General features: G+C 44.2%; 1 protein-coding gene across 2 annotated transcripts in view; it reads right to left on the reverse strand.

Moving 5' to 3' along the window:
- Window positions 1–686: 686 nt before the first annotated feature.
- rps6ka3b (ribosomal protein S6 kinase, polypeptide 3b) overlaps window positions 687–17,880 on the reverse strand; it is a 64,598-nt gene continuing 47,404 nt past the window's right edge. Inside the window, exons 7-22 of one of the 2 annotated variants that reach the window (XM_030756341.1) lie at window positions 15,426–15,463; window positions 15,147–15,289; window positions 13,327–13,397; window positions 12,773–12,861; window positions 11,596–11,660; window positions 11,345–11,447; window positions 11,115–11,224; window positions 10,514–10,639; window positions 8,728–8,817; window positions 7,436–7,594; window positions 7,067–7,228; window positions 5,721–5,797; window positions 5,374–5,491; window positions 5,139–5,279; window positions 4,635–4,746; window positions 687–4,436 (exon numbers count right to left, since the gene is read on the reverse strand). In XM_030756341.1, coding sequence (XP_030612201.1) covers window positions 4,405–4,436; window positions 4,635–4,746; window positions 5,139–5,279; window positions 5,374–5,491; window positions 5,721–5,797; window positions 7,067–7,228; window positions 7,436–7,594; window positions 8,728–8,817; window positions 10,514–10,639; window positions 11,115–11,224; window positions 11,345–11,447; window positions 11,596–11,660; window positions 12,773–12,861; window positions 13,327–13,397; window positions 15,147–15,289; window positions 15,426–15,463 — 1,636 coding nt within the window. In that variant the 3' untranslated portion in view covers window positions 687–4,404. Of the gene's footprint in view, window positions 4,747–5,138; window positions 5,280–5,373; window positions 5,492–5,720; window positions 5,798–7,066; window positions 7,229–7,435; window positions 7,595–8,727; window positions 8,818–10,513; window positions 10,640–11,114; window positions 11,225–11,344; window positions 11,448–11,595; window positions 11,661–12,772; window positions 12,862–13,326; window positions 13,398–15,146; window positions 15,290–15,425; window positions 15,464–17,880 lie in introns of both variants that reach the window. The other variant, XM_030756342.1, reaches the window with a different exon arrangement.

Consider the following 17,880-nt stretch of genomic DNA (forward strand, 5'->3'; position numbering starts at 1 on the left):
AGCAGCAGGTGACACGACAGCTCAGATCATCACAGGCTGCAGAGACCTCACACCTCGGCTTCTCTCCCTCCACACTCCGGGACTGAGATTTCCAAACGAAACGCTGGAAACAGGACTTTGGAGCACTGAGCTACAGTCGAGGTCTGTTTCCTGGATCTGGAATGGTTTGATATCAGGACCTGGACAGCTGCAGCTGCTTTCCTCAGGACGTCTGTGGGTGGTGGCTCAGTCCACTCCTGAAGCTCTCCCACGTCCATCCTCTCCAGCTTGCTTTTCCTCCCAGTCTGCTTTGCATTAATTAGCTCTGACACCACCCTCTGCAAACACTTCCAGCAATGACCTTCTGTGTCCACGATCTTCATCTGTCGAGCATGATTGTGGTCATATGTACCATTAAATATGTTTCCATGTTTAATGTGAGCATCCATCACTGGAACAGGAGAAACAGAAAAGCAGAATGTGCCTTAAAATCTGTGTGAATCCACAAAAAATCTTATTTCTGGACAGTTTTAGACTTTTGGAACATTAAAAACACAACATTAGCTTTAAGATCCGGCATTTCTGACACCTTTCATTTATTTCCATTCAAACTATCCATAAAATATACACAATTAAAGAAATATATAATTATCAACAGAAGAGGCGTCTAACTGGAAGATCAGACTGCTGAATAAAAAGCACAAAGCTGGTTTGATTATGGTTTTTATTGTTTTTCATAGAAAGTCCAGCTCTCGCTGCAGGTACAAAAACAGAGAGCTGGAGTAGCAGCAGGGCTGAACGCGTCTCCCACAGGAGCAAAGAAAAGAGGAAGAGGAGGAGGCGTGAGGATGAAGACAGACAGAGAAAGCATACCTCTGGTCACAATTAAAGAAAAAAAAAAATCAGCATTTTCATTATCCCAGAGCTGTACATGGAGAGCTGAGGCAGAGATCAACACTTATATATATATATATATATATATATATTCAATAATTATATATAAAACATAAAGAAAATCTGCATTTCATCCCTTTATTTTGACATTCTACCGACCACAGACAGGAAGCAGTTTCTACTCATTAACCTGCGGGAGGGAGGAGCTCAGTGACGTCATGCTGCGAGGAGGAAGATCATCTCCACCAGGAAGAGAAAAATTAGCCGTGATTTCAAAAATGTGAATGAAACAGTCAAAAGTTCGTCTCACTGAGATCAAAGGATCAGAAATTATGAGATAAAAGTCAAAAACAAGCAAACTAATGACTTTTAAAAATACTTTTTAATCTAAAAAATAAATACATCTAATTTTTCCTCACATCTTACACTTTTGTATTTGAAAATCAGAGTAAATATTAAATAAATAAACGTTTTTTTAATCTTCTTTCTGCCTTTGGCCAAAAATCTGAATTAAATATCCCATAATATTGATTTTTAAACAAAAGAGTTTAATATTTGAAGCTTTAGACTTTTTACATCACTGAAACATCGTCTCAGAATTTCTTCTCCTAATATCACACTTTGTTTTTTCCTCAAAGAAATCTATTTTAATCTAAATTTCTTTATCTTTATCTCAACATGTTTCCATTTTAAAGATTTGACTTTTTGTCTTATATTTTAGTGTTTCTATTTTAAAAAAAATCTGATCTAAGTTTTAAATTTTGATGTGAAAATTTTGACTTTTTAATTCAAAATGTAACTTTGTATTTTAGAAATGTGACTAAAGACTTCAAAACACTTTTAATAACAAATTGACTTAACATTTATTTCATAATTTCCAGTTTTTATTATAAAATTTGACTTTTTCCAGAAATTCAAAATTACAAGCCAAAATAATGTAAAAAATTTTTTTATAGTAATCTCAAAATGGTTACTTTGTATTTCAGAAGTCACATTTTTTGATCTAATAATTTAAACTTGTGCCTGAACATTAAACTTTAACATCATTAAGCTAACAGGATGTTTTTCTTTCTCCTCCTGGGGGAGAAGGAGCTCACACAGTTCACGGGTCCGTGTTTGGCAGCGGAGGCGCGCAGAAGGCCCTCAGTGCTGAACCCGCGGCGGATTTAACCGCGTCGGGCAGCCAGAGTGCGGACCGGATTTTTGCTTTGAGTCTTTTGGAGTCTCTTCCGTTTGTGACCATTTACCAAATGGGTAAAAATCGTTTCGTGCGGAGCGCCCAATCACCCGAAACTCCAGCGCGCGGCTTTAAAGCAGCAGTTCGCCTGTTTTTCTCCATTTTTGGTGAACTAACCCTTTAACGTCTCCAGTGGCGCTCACGCAGCTGGAATGTTTTAAGTGTTTTTTTCTCAGATTTTTAAAGGGTTCGATTTTAAAGGTTCAAACGCAGGAAACACGTCACGCGCGGACTCACCTGGCGGCGCCACAGAGAGAGAGAGAGAGAGAGAGACCTTTAAGACTGGAAATCACAAAGACAAAATCGGGATTTGGTTTTTTGAGCTTGAGCTCTTCTTCGCGTCACGTGTGATAAACACCTGTCTGTGTCCCGCTGGCCTCCCCACACCTGTGCTTTGTGTTAAAAATACGTTTATGTACACCTCCCTCCTCGTGGACGTATAAAAATGCATCGTCTTGATTCGCAGAAACCTGAGTTGCTCGACGTGTTCTGTATTTACAGATCTGCTGCGCATACAGACGTCACGTGACCGTGGGCGGAAGCAGGAAGCGCCTTTTACACCTGTCGGCCTGTTTCCAGGTGGGCGACACGTCCCTTTAGTTTGTTTTTGTGACCGAAAAAGGAGGAAATTTGGCATTAATGCTGCTCCTGTGGCTGCTCAGCCCTGCAGCAGCTGTTCTTACTCTACAATCACCTGGTTTCATTTATCTTTAAATATTAGCAGTAAAGGGTGTGGTCATATTCAGGCACTCAGCACCAATTCTTCTGTTTTTTAAAGCAAAATAAATTAATTTGATACTTTACATTTTTATTTAAGCTTTAAATTTTAAATCCCAGCTGCTGATAAACGTGTAGTTTTGTTTCTAATCTCTCCAGGAGGAGGAGGAGTGAGCACCTCCCTGCTCTTCATCACATGAAGTTTAAACTAAAAAGTAAATTAAGAGTGAAATAGTGTTAAATAAAAGAGGAGAGTATCCAGAAGTTATCCTACTAATAAAAACCATTCTGGGAGGAGTGTTTCAGAAGCCTCCCTGTGGCCACCAGGGGGCGCCACAAGCTCAACGTTTGCAGCTTTAAACTGCTGCTGGACCAAAAGCCAAAGAAAGTCCTGCTAATGAGACAGAATGGCTGCTTTGATTTCCATTGTGATCTCCTGGATTTTTTTGTTTAGCTGTTCAAACCATAAATCTGATGTTTTTCCTGCTGTCAACAGAGCCCAACAAACACTGAGTGCATCCTCCTCAACAAGTGCTGTCACACAACTCAGTGAGTCACACACAGACTATTAGTTTCGAGTCGCACTGAATAAAACACGATGCTTATTAATTATGGTTTGGTGGTTATGGTCTGAGCCAGAAAGAATGGAGGAAGATTAAAAATCATGTACTCATCAGTTATTATATGCAGGGATGTTTGTTATTTTATGTATCTAATGTATTACTTGGACTACAAATGGAAACCAAACATCTTGTGCTTTGCCTACAGACTCTGTATATACTCTGTTTACAGTGATTAAATGTGGATTCATCCGCTGCTGAAAGTAGTTCCCAAGTTGTGCACCGTTTCCTCCTTTTTCTTTCCAAAAACCACAGCTGCACGCAGACCTCAGTGACTGAATTAATTAGTGGACCTATTCAGGGCTCAGCTCAGAGCCGCAGAGGCCGAGGATATGATGTCACACACTGATGGTTTAATCCTTATCACGGGATTGGGCGACAGGAAGAAAACTAGAGAAAATATCGGGACGTGTCCGTCGACTTTATGCCAAATCTTTAGTTTATTCCTAAAATCACGGCGTAGATGTTTGCTTTGTTTTTGCACATTAAAGAGAAAATACTGGATCCCAGGACTCTAAACTAATGCTCAAAATGAAATCAGGCTCATTTTGAGGCTGAGGCTCGTCGGGGTGAACGTTAACGTTGGGCGATTCCCACCATCCGGACTTTTCTGCAGACGCCGCGTCTCTCAGGCTACTTGAGGTTTAAATGCAGGATCTACAGCTACGCAGAACCATGACAACAGCATGATAACAAAGATCCTAGCTCTTTAAATGCATACCTTACATTACTTTGTTCCTATGATTTCCTCCATCTGGAGAAAATAAATACAGTACTTTTATTTTCCTGACACGGACTCGCTCTCAGAGTCTGCGAGCCAGCGCTGATTGTCCAAAGCAAGGAAAAAAAAACAAAACAAAAGGGCTCGCCCTGTAGGTTTCCTTTACAGCGGAGTCCGGCTGTTGAACAGTGATGCTAAAGCTGAGACTCTACGGTAAGACAGCAGACGAGATCCAATCAGAAGAGCCCACAAAGGTGAAGGAGAGCAGGAGGAGGGAGGGGGGTCGGCCTCTGTGCTCCTATTTGGCGTTAGCAGTTCCCAGGTCCATCAGTAGTCTGTCCCGCCGGACGGGACTGGAGGGAAAGGGAGAGGGTGGGTCCGGCGGAGGTCAGATCGAGGTCAGAGTTGAAGGGAGGAGGAAAAAAGGAAGGAGGAGAAGGAGGAGAAAGAGGAGGTCACAGAGCAGTGGAAGTGATCTTCTTTATCCCCCGCCGCTGGGCCAGAGTGGAGCAGCCCACCGGCTCCAGGACTGGCGGGACGTTCCTGTTGAGGGCAGAGTAGGTGGCCGCCATCGCACCCTGTGGGTGGAGCCAGGATACAAATCAATTAATCAATCAGCCACTGTTAAAAAATGATGGATGGATGGATGATTGTTTGGATGGATGGATGGATGATTGTTTGGATGGATGGATGGATGATTGTTTGGATGGATGGATGGATGGTAGTTTGGATGGATGGATGGATGGATGGATGGATGGATGATTGTTTGGATGGATGGATGGATGGATGATTGCATGGATGGATGGATGGATGATTGTTTGGATGGATGGATGGATGGATGATTGTTTGGATGGATGGATGGATGGATGATTGCATGGATGGATGGATGGATGATTGTTTGGATGGATGGATGATTGTTTGGATGGATGGATGGATGATTGGATGGATGGATGATTGTTTGGATGGATACCTTAACCAGGTGTGGTGCGTCCTGTCTGTTGAGGGTGTATTTGGGCAGCTGGTCTCGGTGCGTCACCCATGGGTGTCTGAGGACCTGCCCTGCTGTAAGTCGCTGATGGGGGTCAACATGTAGCATCTTAGACACCAGGTCCTGAGGGGTCAGAGGTCACAAATAAACTCTGGGTCACTGTGAAATCACTGAGAAAAGGTGACTGGTTTACTTCAGTAGGAGCCATTGTCCACACCTTAGCTTCAGGTGAGACAGAGTTCCAGTATCCTCCGCTCAGTGAGAACTTCCCGCTGCCGATTCGAGCCAAGATTTCCTCTGGGGTGTCCTCTGGACCGTTAGCAAATGGAGTGAAACTGGAAGCAGAGAGCGAAGAACATGAGGATATGAAAAAAGTCTTCATAAGTGCATGCAGGACCAAAGATCTGGAAACATCTGTCATCCGGTCCTAAAGGCATCAAAACTATGATGACACCCACTAACACAAAGAGAACTTTCAAGCTTCAAAGTGTCAGCGTCTTTAAATAAAGAAACACCTTTGACAAACCCTCTGCAGGTGTGCTGATGGTGAGCTGCATCTCTTACCCTGTCAGCATGGTGTAGAGCAGGACTCCCAGACTCCAGATGTCACAGGCTGCATCGTAACCCTGCTTCTTTAACACCTGCCGTCAACACAAAAACAGCAGGTTCAGGGTCAGTGTGGCTTCACTTCTCTGCAACAAAAAGAGTGTCAGTACCTTTAAATCATCAAGATTACACCTTTCACACATATTTATACTTCATATACTTGGCAGCTGTATAATTAGGGCTGTCTGAGCATAGTTTGTCTTTGAGGGGGTGTTTGGTTCAGGGTTAGTTACACAGTGATGACACACAGGTGCAAACAGGTGCAGACAGCAAAAAAAAAGAACAACTTCTGAAGGGTTTAGATGGAGACTGATGAAAAAAGCCATGAACATCACTTTGACCTCATGGAAAAGCAAATTTTTGGATCTTGGATACCAAAAAAAAAAAAAGCATCTAGAACCACAACGGAAGTCCAACATTTTGAATTCAATGCCTGATTTTGATACATTTGTTGCCATTTAACAAAATCCTTCTAGAGAATTCGTCAGATTGACTTCGTCTTCAGTCTGTGTGACCCTGAAGACCTTGTTGATGCTAAATTATGATGTTTATGTTTGTGGGTGAGTCAGTGCTGACTTAAAGAGCTTAAACATGACCACAGGAAACACTTCAGCTGCACTTTGACCTCAGCGCGCCTCAATGTGCACCCCCACACTCGCAATTTAAGTGCAATTAATAATTTGGGCCACATTAATGGTGTAGAAAACTCTGATACTGTGACAGCTGTGAGTGAAATATTACTATTTACTTATTATTGTTGAATAAACACATCAGGGTTAGTTTGTGTTTATCAGACACGTTGATACATTTTTAAGTAAACAGAAAACACTGCAGCAGTGAAATGAGGAGATGGACTTCCTCCGATGAGTGTCAGTAGAAACAGTGGCTGTTTCTGAACACTTTGTTGTTCAGTTGTTAAAGCACAGATGCTGCGATGAAGACTCCGCAGCGACAAAACGTTAGTCTGTTCGCACAATCACAAAGCTGTGAATCAATCAGCGGTTCCTTCTGTCCTCGAGCTGATGGCAGTCCTGAACCCAGATTTTATTCACTGCTTTTCTTCAAAGTTGGTATTAAATGCAAACGTAAGCAGTCAAAATATGGAAATTAATTCTGAACCTACCCTTCTTATTTTTGTGTCTGTTTTTTTTTTTTTAAATGGCCAATAAAGGCTGCATCTAAACTCTCCACCACGATCCGTGAATATTCAAGCAAACAGGAGCACCTCCATGATGGCGCACCTCCATGATGGCGCACCTGTGGTGTAACATAATGTGCCACATGTGACCCAAACCCTGACACACCTCGGGGGCGACAAAGTTGGCCGTGTAACACGGCGTCATGAGCAGGCCGTTCTCCGCTCTCAGCTGCTTGGCAAAGCCAAAGTCGCAGATCCGGATGGACTCGGCGTTCCCGCTCTCATCCACATACAGGATGTTACTGGGCTTCAGGTCTCTGTGCACCACCTGCAAACACAACAGGATGACAAAGTCTCAAAAGGTGACTTTTCTTTCTCACATTATTTTAAGACTCTCTGTCTCCAGTGTCCTGGGTCGGCGATATTACAGGTTGTGTAAAGTTTGAGAAAATGTGCTGAAGGCTCGGACAGTTCTGGCTCTGAACACCAGCACATTCTTTGTTTTGCTTTTCTCTCAGAGACCTGGAGCACGTACCCCTTGCACGTGCAGGTACTCCACAGTCTTGGTGATGGTGTAGAGAACGGCGCTGGCTTCCCGCTCGGAGAAAAATTTCTGCCGGAGGATTTTATCCAGCAGCTCGCCTCCCTTCATCAGCTCCGTCACCAGGAACACCGACCGGCCGTCGTCATACACCTACGACAGGAACACCAGCCCACACGTCAGTCAGTGAATCGGCCTGTGACTCCATTTATTCAGGCAGTTTCTACTCTGTCAGACCCAAAATTATGAGCAAAAAATATGAAATTAAAAATCTATAAGTGCTTCTAAAATCTCCTAAAAACAGTCCAGTTTTAACTCAGCTATAATTACCAATATGCAGCTATTTAGTGTGGCCTCTAACATTTTTACCCAGCAGCAGCATCATCATCTTCATCAGGATGATATTTTTAACTCTAATTAGCAGTGAGTCACAGATTAAAATGAAATCATCAGCATCAAAATGAGAAAATTATTTTTATTTGTGGAAAAGCTCGCCAGATATTTAGGTCGAGTCCAGAGGTGGTAAAGTGACGCTGGACGGGTCACAGAGCAGCTCAGCTCCATATTATTGCATCCTGAGGGAGATTTTCAGAATAAGAGTAATGCTTCACTTTAAAAGGAACATTTTGGAATTTACCTGTGCAAATGTAACCAAACCCTTCACCAGCAGGGGGCAGCGTTTTGAGATGTTTTGAACTGTTTAGCATTTTAGCAGCATTTCTTCCACTGTAAATAAAAATACGCTCTTAACGATTTACCTGGTTATGTAAAAGGTTACAGGTGAGTTACAGGTGACTCGCTGCACCTGCGTCTGGTACAAACTGGCATTAAGCTAAATTATAGCCCAGGTCTGAAACTGTCTGGACACACTGAGCACCTTTAAAGCCTTCATGGGATCAAGAGGTCCCTCCTGGTTACACAGTTACGGACGACACCAGAACTGATACTCAGGATACTTCATCCAGATCCACTCAAAGAGGTGAATGAAGTATTTTCTTACGTTATCCTGAAACACACCTGAACTGCTGGAGCAACTTTGTTCTGGCTAAACTAATGTAACTACCATCATCGCTCACAGTAACATTAGCAGGCTCCTCTACAGCCACCCTAACATTTCAGTTCAAATATAATGTTAACATTTTCTGTTTTGCACAGCTTTTAAATAAAGTTTCTCTCATTTTAAACTGAATTAAGACATTTAAACCACATAAACAAGAGAACCAAGACCTTCGTGAACTTTAGGAGCATATTTAGAGCGATTAAAAAGTCTGTTTGGAGTGACTCACGTCTTTGAGGGTGATGATGTTGGGGTGCTGCCCGTATCTCAGCAGGATCTCCACCTCCTCCGTCGGGTCCCTCTTGGCCTTGTTGATAATCTGCAACAGAGACGAGCAGTGCTTTGAATCTGCAGTGTTTCAATTATTTTAGCTTTTCAGACCTTTTTAATTCCTCATACAGTCATATTAAAAAGAAAACCAGGTGCACTCTGACTGCTTCCATGAACATCAGAGGATGAGGAGCAGCCAGGTGCACCTGATTCACTGATCATCAGCGAGTGTGAGCGCCTCTATAAAAGCAGAGTTTTCAGTAGTGCCGCGTGGAGCGTCGAGGTGTGTGTGTTAACACAACAGCGGTCCCAGGAGTGGGTGTCCCTGCAAACTGACTCTGAGGTCAGACTGTGAAACACTCAGAGACACGAGCTCCATCTGAGACTCCACAGGCCTCAGTCGGCATGTTAAAGGTCAAAGTTCAACAGCACAATTAGACAAAGAATGAACAAGTGTGGCTTATTTGGAAGAGTTGGCAGGAGAAAGCCTCTTCTCTCTAAGAAGAACAGCTTAGATTTACAAAGCTGCATCTGAACAAACCACAAGACCAAACTGAGCAGATCAGCACCAACGCCTCAGCTGTCAGCAGGGTGGTGGAGGGGGGCGGCCTGGGCTTGTTTTGCAGCCACAGGACCTGCAAACCATGAACCATGAGATTGCTTACATGTTTTGGGCGCTCTTATTGGCTACCAGTGATGTCATCAATGGTAGCCAATAAGAGCTCATTTTCATTTTGCTCTCCCTTGTTGCTAAGATCCCCTGAACCTGGAAATACAGCGTGCTGATTCAGATGTTTTTGGCCTAAGAGTTAGCCCCACGCCCGACCAGATCAGGTCACACATGTGACCCCTTCACGGGGCACCCTGCAGTCACTGAGTCTCCTCTGCATACCGAAGTATCCCAGAGTCAAATGTGAGGCCGTGTGTCTGACAGCTACAGCTTAGAGCTCTAAACTGAGTCATCAGCAGGACGACGACCTTAAACACATCAGCAAAGCTCCAACAGAGCAGCTGAAAAAGGAAAGAGTCAAAGTCCAGACCTGAACCTGACTGAGACTCTGCCGTGGGACCTTCAGAGATCCACACCTGAAACACGAGTGCGACAAAATCCCACCACAGCCATGTGAGAGTGATGGAGTCAGTGCTTCTACAAACTACTGAGTCACAGGGTGTGCTTAGTTTTCCACAGGAATGCAGAACAATGACTTCTACTTAGATAATATTTTAATAATGTGGCACTGAACCAGATAAACAGTGTAAATTATGATAATTTATTCATGTTTTTGAAAATCACCAGCAGTGACTGTGGTTACTGAATACCCACAGAGAGGCGTTCAAACCAGCAGCACCAAACAAACCAGAGCCCAACTCTGAGCTTGGAGCTGAGCTTCATCATATCCTTTCACAACAAATGAGCATCACTTGTGTAACTACTGCACATTTACAGCTGTGCTTTCAAACAAATTAACACTCAAAGTTACCGACGCAGTAACACAACAAGCTGCCCGACTGCAGGAAAGCTGTGACGTGACGAGGACGTGGCACACGGAGCTCAGTCTGAGCGGCGACACTAACAGGCCGACTGAGCCCAGCGTGACCGGACGCGCTCGCTCCCGATAAACAAGTTTAATGTCTCGTGCTGCAGATCTCTGCCTGTCTGTGGTAGAAATCACATCCAAGAACTTTTCACTACTTTCGGGCAGGTTTCCACACCTGCAGACAGCCTGGACGTGTTCGTGTTTTACCTTGACTGCGTACTCCATGCCGGTTCCTTTGTGTATGCAGCGCTTGCAGATGGAGTAGGAGCCGACACCGATGTCCTCTTTGATCTCGTAGGCTTCGGAGAAAATGGACGTGCTTCTGTGAAGTTGCTGCACACAAAGAAACAAATGTAAAAAGCTGCAACTCATAATCACAAAGAGCTCATGAGGAGGTTTAAAGGACTGTATTTCTGTAGTAATCTGCATAAAAATGTACTGAAAATAAGAATTTCTGTTTCTTACAGATGATTTAATTTAATAATGGACAGAAAGAAAACCACATCATCTGCTTTGGGAAGAAGAAATTAGACTCTGGATGAGTTTCACTTTGTCCTGGGATCAACTTCTCCGCTGTGCAGAAAGGAAGTGCTCTGAAAGCGAGCTGCCTGCTGCAGCTGGAGCCAACATGAGGCAAGTGACTGACTTTTCTTTTATGCCAGAGAGGAGGGCGGTGCACAAGAAACAAATGCGTGAATGAAATTTTCCAGGGTGGAGTGTGAAGAAAGCTCCCCCTGTGCTGCGTCCGCTGAGGGTCAGCCCAGTTAATTGGATCATTTCTGCCTGTGAGGTGCACGTTTGTGCGTACCTGTACAATAGCATTGGGTAGTGGTTGCGTCTCCTCCTCCGTTATGGCCACAAAGCTGAACCCTCTGAACAGCTGATGGGCGTTGGCGCTCGGCGGGACCCCCGGAGAGTCTGGTTCACACACACAAACAGCTGTTAATGCTCAGTGGAGTCAGACTGTGATGGTTCAGTTCTGCACAGTGTGAAGGGCAGGAGGAGGAGGAGGAGGTGAGGCAGAGTGACAGTCTGTACCTCTGGGTGTTTTTGCTGTGAACTCTGGATCAAAATAGAAAGTGTCGTCAGGTCGTCCTGCTGCTGGCTTGAAAGGAGGGTGAATTTCTCTGCGATACAGTTTCTGCAGGGAGAGGAAATATTAGGAATGTCAGCCAGAAACCAACGAAACCCGCTCAAAGACAGAAACATAACAAAGAAGAATCTGTCACTGTTAAAGTAGCTTATTCAATTCTGGGTCTAATATTGTTAATAATAAAGGAGAAACTGACATTCCAGTCAATGGTGCTGAAGAAATGATGCCTCTTAATTTCCTCCACTCCGTCCGGTCCAGCTCCTGCAAAAGCACCAACAGTGAGCACGCTCCTACTGAAGGTCTCTACTGTAATCGCATTTTCCCAGCATGCACGGAGACCTCCTGAGCTGAAGCAATACTTGGTATGTCTTTATTTGGAGATAATCTCCACAGAAACACAATCAGCACAAACACAAAGGTCTGAATGTTGCAAATTACATAACTGTGTTACTCACAGTAAAGGTGGATACACCTGCGGTTTTACAGCTCATGTTTGGCGCCTGCAGCAGTTTAAATTCTGTAACACCTTTAGCGTGGCATGTCGAGAGCCTGTGACCTCAAAGTCTGAACTACATATACGCACACTGGCCACTTCATTAGGTACACTTGTTTGACCGCTCATTAACACATGAAATCAGCAAGTCACGCAGCAACAACAGGTGCATGTGGGCACACAGACATGTTCGAGGACACCTGCTGAAGCTCAAACTGAGCCTCAGAATGAGCCTCTGATGGATGGTTTGGAGACGGTGGCACTAACAAAAACCAGGAGAGCTGAAAATGTTCCGATTTTCACTGGGAGAGAGCAGGATGGACAAGATTAGAAAGGAGGCCACCAGAGGGACAGCTCAGGATTAGACTAGTTTAAAGACAGAGTTAGAGAGGCTGAGGAGGGAGGGCGGATATACTGGACAAAGGATGATGAAGATGGAGCTGCCAGGCAGGAAAAAAGGAGGAAGACCACAGAGAAAAGCCCTGGATATAGTGAAGGAGGACATGAAGAGGGTTGGTGTGACAGAGGAGGATGCTGGGAGAGGGTGAGGTGGAGGCAGATGAGCCACTGTGGCGCAGCCGGAAGCAGAAAGAGAAGAAGAACAGTGACAAAGAAAGGTGATTTAAGTGACTCTGAACATGGAAACTGCTGATCTGCTGGGATTTTCCCACACTGGCATCTCTCAGGTTTACAGAGAACAGTCCGAAACAGAGAAAATATCCACTGAGCTCCTGTTCGTGTCATTTTATCTCACTGACCGTGACTCTGATAAACACAAATATGCCTTCTTTGCATGTCAATCTTTATTTTTTTTCCTTGCGTTGCTTAACTACAAATCCATTTAAACCTTCTCAACATGCCTCATGCGTGCAGGTTTTACCTAATCTGTTGCCGGGGTTTCGTTTGAAAAGGTTCCTGAGGAGACTCTGAGCCTCGGAGCTGAGGAACTGCGGCATTCCCAGTTTGGCCCTGTGGCAGACAAAGAGAAAGGCAGCAGGGAGGATAAAACACTGGGGAAAAACATATCGAATGTTCTGTATTGTGTATCCAGCATCTGAAAGACTAGACAGAAACATGTCGATGTCACACAGGAAGCACGCTCAGCACTCTGCAAAGTCTGCTCAGCAGTTTTTTACAGGCAGATATCGAGAGAGAGAGAGAGGAAGGAGGAGGGGTTAATGTTTCCTTTAATTCTCACTGACTGCACCATGATTGTTTTCTTTCTTTCCTAAATTGCTATCAGCACATTTGGAGCTCCTCTCTCTGCTCTGTCCATCCAGTCTTCATCCTCTTCCTCCTGAGTGCTGCACTTTGTCTCCTCTAATAAAAATCCTCCCCTGGGCTGACTCTGCCCCCCCGTCTCTTCTCAGATGTACAGTGAGCTGGAATAAAAGCTGCAGGGTGGGGAGTGGATAGGAGTGTAGAGTATCTTACTTGAGGATCATGGTCATCGTCTCTTTCCGGTCTTTTCCTTGAAACGGCAGCGTTCCCGTCAGCATCTCAAACTGAGAGAAAGAACAGATCAGAGGAGCATTAAGTCTCAGTGCCTTTCTGTACTGAGTCTTTTACACTCGATAACTCATGTAAGCAACAGAGTCTCAGTATGAAGCAGATCATGTGTTTGTGGACTGTTAATGCTCCATGTTTACTCCTCTGCTGGTAAAATATCCAGCCAAGAAACCACAGACCAGCTGCCCTCAGTAGTGTACTGTGACACGTATTAGAACAGATTCTTCTGGAAAGGCTTCAGAAATATAGAATAACCACAGAATATGAATTTCTGTCTAATCCCCAATCAGCATTCAGTGTATTTAAAATCCCGCCCTTCTCTTTGCCTCATTGTTCCTGTGAATGCAGCTCCTGTGTTATTCCGAGCCTGGTGTGTTTCTGGATATTATACTGTAAATAGTCCGGCCTGTTAAGGTTCAACACACAGGCACATCATGTACATTGTATATAGTGTTATTATTATTATTAGTAGTATTAAGGTTAATATTGTTTGTTGATTTTATATATATTCTTTTCTTAATAGTGTGAATTATTATATCTTTATTTATATTTATAATAACTGCGGCTGCTGTTACACCCAAATTTCCCCTCTGTGGGACAATAAAGGCTGTTTCTTCTTCTTCTTCTTCTTCTATTGTTGTCTCACCTCCGTGGGTTTAATATCAGCAATAAAACTCACTTTCAACGTCCTGCACTCTGGATCCTACCCTACAGCCGACTGATACTTCAGGATCAGCATTTTTAACGGCCGATAAACGAAAAATAAAGACGTAAAGAAGAGATGGGAGAAACACCCTTCAGCCATGGTACGAGTGTTGGTGTTGCATAGTTTGTCCACCAGAGGGCACTCTGCAACTTCACTGCTGGCAATCCATGTTTACAACCAGCTGATCTGAGCAGAGTCGAGCAGACGAGTGATCCACGACTTCTTGTGATAATTAAGTTATAAATGATCTAAGTAAGGACTCACAAATAACTACATGTTAACAGCTATCAGGGAATCAGTTTGTTTTGTGTGTGAAAGCTATTTTTGGTTGCTTGGTACACAGCAGGTAGGTCCCACTTTGATTTGGCAGATTTTCGCCCCGGATGCCCTTCCTGATGCAGGGATCTGTGTCTTCTCCCAGGACTGAACTGGGCTTTCGCTTGTTAGGCAACTGTGTAAAATACCAAATACCGCTATCAGTATCAGTTTTATCAGTCAGGCTTCTGTCCTACACTCCAAATTCACCTTATTTTATACTGAATCTGTGGGCAGTGACCAAACAAATAAGAAAGAAAAGGAGAAGCAGAAATTAGTTTCTGCTGAAGGGCTCAGCTTTAGAGACCAGGTAAAGAAGGCGTGCAGAGGGAGGGAGCTGCTCCTTCATGCCAAAAGGACCCAGTTGATGTGGTCGAGCATCCGATACGATGGCTTCCTTTGGAGGCTTTCAAGCACCCCCAACTGAGAGGAGATCCCAGGACTGACCCAAGACACACCAGAAAGATCACATCCCTCAGTTGGCTTAGAAACACCTCGGTGCCCCCCCCCCCCAGAAGAGCTGGAGAAGGTGGCCAGGCAGAGGGAGGCCTGGGCTTCTCTGCTTAGACTGCTGCTCCACAACTCAGACCCAGATTAAAATCTCAGCAGCTTGTAAACAGATCCAACATTACAGCTCAGCCCCGCAGCTCACCTGAGACCGGAGGACTGCTGATATAACTCAGTGACTTATTGTACTTCATTTTGCACTAATCAGATTATTTACCATGAGCACGCCGTACGACCACCAGTCGGCGCTGTGCGTGTGTCCTCGCCTGTTCACCACCTCAGGAGCCATGTACTCCACCGTGCCGCAGAAGGAATAGGCCTTGTTCTCGTGGTCTATCGACTCCTTGCTGAGGCCGAAGTCTGAGCGCGCACACAGATTAAAAAGATTAGTGTCAGCTTTAAATGTTAAAAACTGCACAGAGCAGCAGGCGTACACACGAGGAAACGCAGGGACGGAAGCACCACAAAAACAGAAAGAAGGTGTGAAGTTACGCACCGGTCAGCTTGATGTGTCCCTCTTCATCGAGCAGGATGCTGAAACAACAGAGAAGATTTCTGTATTCACAGGAAACTGATGAAAATGCTGCGTTACTTCAATCCTTCGTGAGTTTTCACAGTCTGAATCAGTTTGGGGCCAAACAGCAACTCCCCGTAGCAAAATTATAGCATGGAGGCTTGGTGTAAAGCTGGGATTTCAAACATGCAGCCCAGTGAAACTCCCCTTTCTGCCAGTGTAAAGAACTTTAACTACACATTTAATCCCTCGGGTATCTCAATTTAAGACAAATGAGAGCAATTTCAACAGTACATTTCAGTTTTTCTACATGCTACAGAAATGCTGCTGTAGTCTATGAAAGAAAACTGTTTTTTACTGTGGACTCACTGTAAAAAACAGAAACTTCTATAGTAGATGGTGAAAAACGAAATTTCTTGTCATTTGATTGTTTATCTATTAGTTAATTACTGTGGTAGTATGAATGGTGCTGGGGGAGGGCTGTTAAACTCATGAAAATACAGGCACAAGTCCAACATTTATGCCTTCTTTCACATTTTCTAAAGTCGTCCAGTGGGCCGACTTAGAGCTTTTTTTGGGCCGATTCTTGCCCCCCAGGCCTTATGTTTGACACCCCTGGTTTAAAAGATTATTCCTGGTAACTTTGCACTCTCCACCTGGTCTCTGCTGTGCTGCTTCAAGGAAAAAAGGAACCACACAAAACAGGACTTTAACTCTTTGCTTTCACTCCATCAGGCCTTCATCTGTAACTCTGCATTATTAAGACTGTACAGTTACACTGTCTGCTGCAGCTGGGTCAGACCTCAGCTGCTTGACTTCTAACAAATACAAAAAAAAGACAACACATCCTCCTGCTTTAGCTCAGCCGCACTGGCACTTTAAAGCCCTGCATTAAGGATCTCTTAACTCCGTATTTTGCCTCCGTGTCTCTGAGGTCACCATCCCAGCAGCCTCGTCTCACCTGGAGACCATCAGTGACCGGCTTTTCTCTGACATTTTTTTTTTTTAAAGACCTATTTTTCCGCTCGCTTTTAGTCAAATCTGTGAACAAGTTCATCCTGCTGTTTTAATAACAGATTATTTTATTTATTTCTATTTTTTTAACTGTCTCTGCTGAAGGGCTGACTCCAGTTCTTTTAAATGTGCTTTAGAACTAAAACTGACGTGAAGGTAAACACAGAGATTAGCGGCCTGGAAAAGCCATTTTGCTAACTGCATTAGGGATCTCCATGAGGGGAAACCTGGCAGCTGACATAAGCATCCTGCCGGGCTGCACGCTGCTTTGTTTACATGCACAAGGCTCTGTGTGTTTGTGTGTGTGTGTGTTGTTGATGGAGAGGCTATAGCTGTCCAGGTAAAAAATCTGCAAGGTTCCAGTCTGCATGAATAAAAGGTGCAAACAGATCCTCAGCTCTAAAATTTTATCCTAAAACAAGAGTCCAATAAAAAGAATAGAAACTATCAGAGTGAATGTTCAGGACTTTTCTGCTGCTTCATTCTTGATTTTCAAAGCTGAATATGCTAAAAGTTTCAGTTAAGATCTCATCAGGGCACAAGTTACACACCCTGCAGCACTTTTAGGTCACGTATTTACTTTACTGCACAGGTCTGTCGTGGTGAAGAGTGAGCTGAGCATGAAAGCAAAAGCTGTCGATTTACCGGTCGATCTCCGTCCCTGCCCTCACCTATGGTCATGATCTTTGGGCAGTGACCAGAAGAACAAGATCACGGATACAAGCAGCAGAAATGAGCTTCCTCTGAAGGGTGGCTGGCCTCACCCTTAGAGATAGGGTGAGGAGTGCAGCCATTTGGGAGGGGCTCAAAGTAGAGCTGCTGCTCCTCCACATCGAAAGGAGCCAGTTGAGGTGGTTCAGCATCTGACTAGGATGCTTTGGGCGTCTCTTGGGTGAGATGTTCCGGGCATGTCCTACTGGGAGAAGGCCCCAGGGCAGAACCAGGACATGCTGGATTATATCTCTCGACTGGCCTGGGAACACTTTGGGGTCCCCCTGGATGAACTGGTGGAGGTGGCTGGGGAGAGGGAGGTCTTGGCTGCTCTGCTTAGGCTGTTGCCCCTGCAATCTGGCCCCGGATAAGCGGAAGAATGGGTGGATGGATGGATGGATGGATGGGTATTTACTTAAAGGCCTGTACTTTCAGTGTGTCTCCTGTGATGTTTGATACAGTTTGTGTCTTTTGATGCAGCAGCTGCCTGATTCTCATCTATTTATTGGCCTTTTAGACACGTCAATGGACCAGAAGTGCAACAAGAGGTAAGACTCCAATCAACTTCTTTCCTGGGAACTATAAATCACAATACAATTAGACTGACAATCATTATAACTGCCATACTGATATGCTGGAAAAGCTAACAGCAGAAGAAAGAAGTTAATTTTGCTGTAATGTTGGTCTTTGAGTTCTCCTTCTTGATTCTTTT

This window comes from Archocentrus centrarchus, chromosome 20 (genome assembly GCF_007364275.1).
Source record: "Archocentrus centrarchus isolate MPI-CPG fArcCen1 chromosome 20, fArcCen1, whole genome shotgun sequence".
Lineage (NCBI taxonomy): Eukaryota > Metazoa > Chordata > Actinopteri > Cichliformes > Cichlidae > Archocentrus > Archocentrus centrarchus.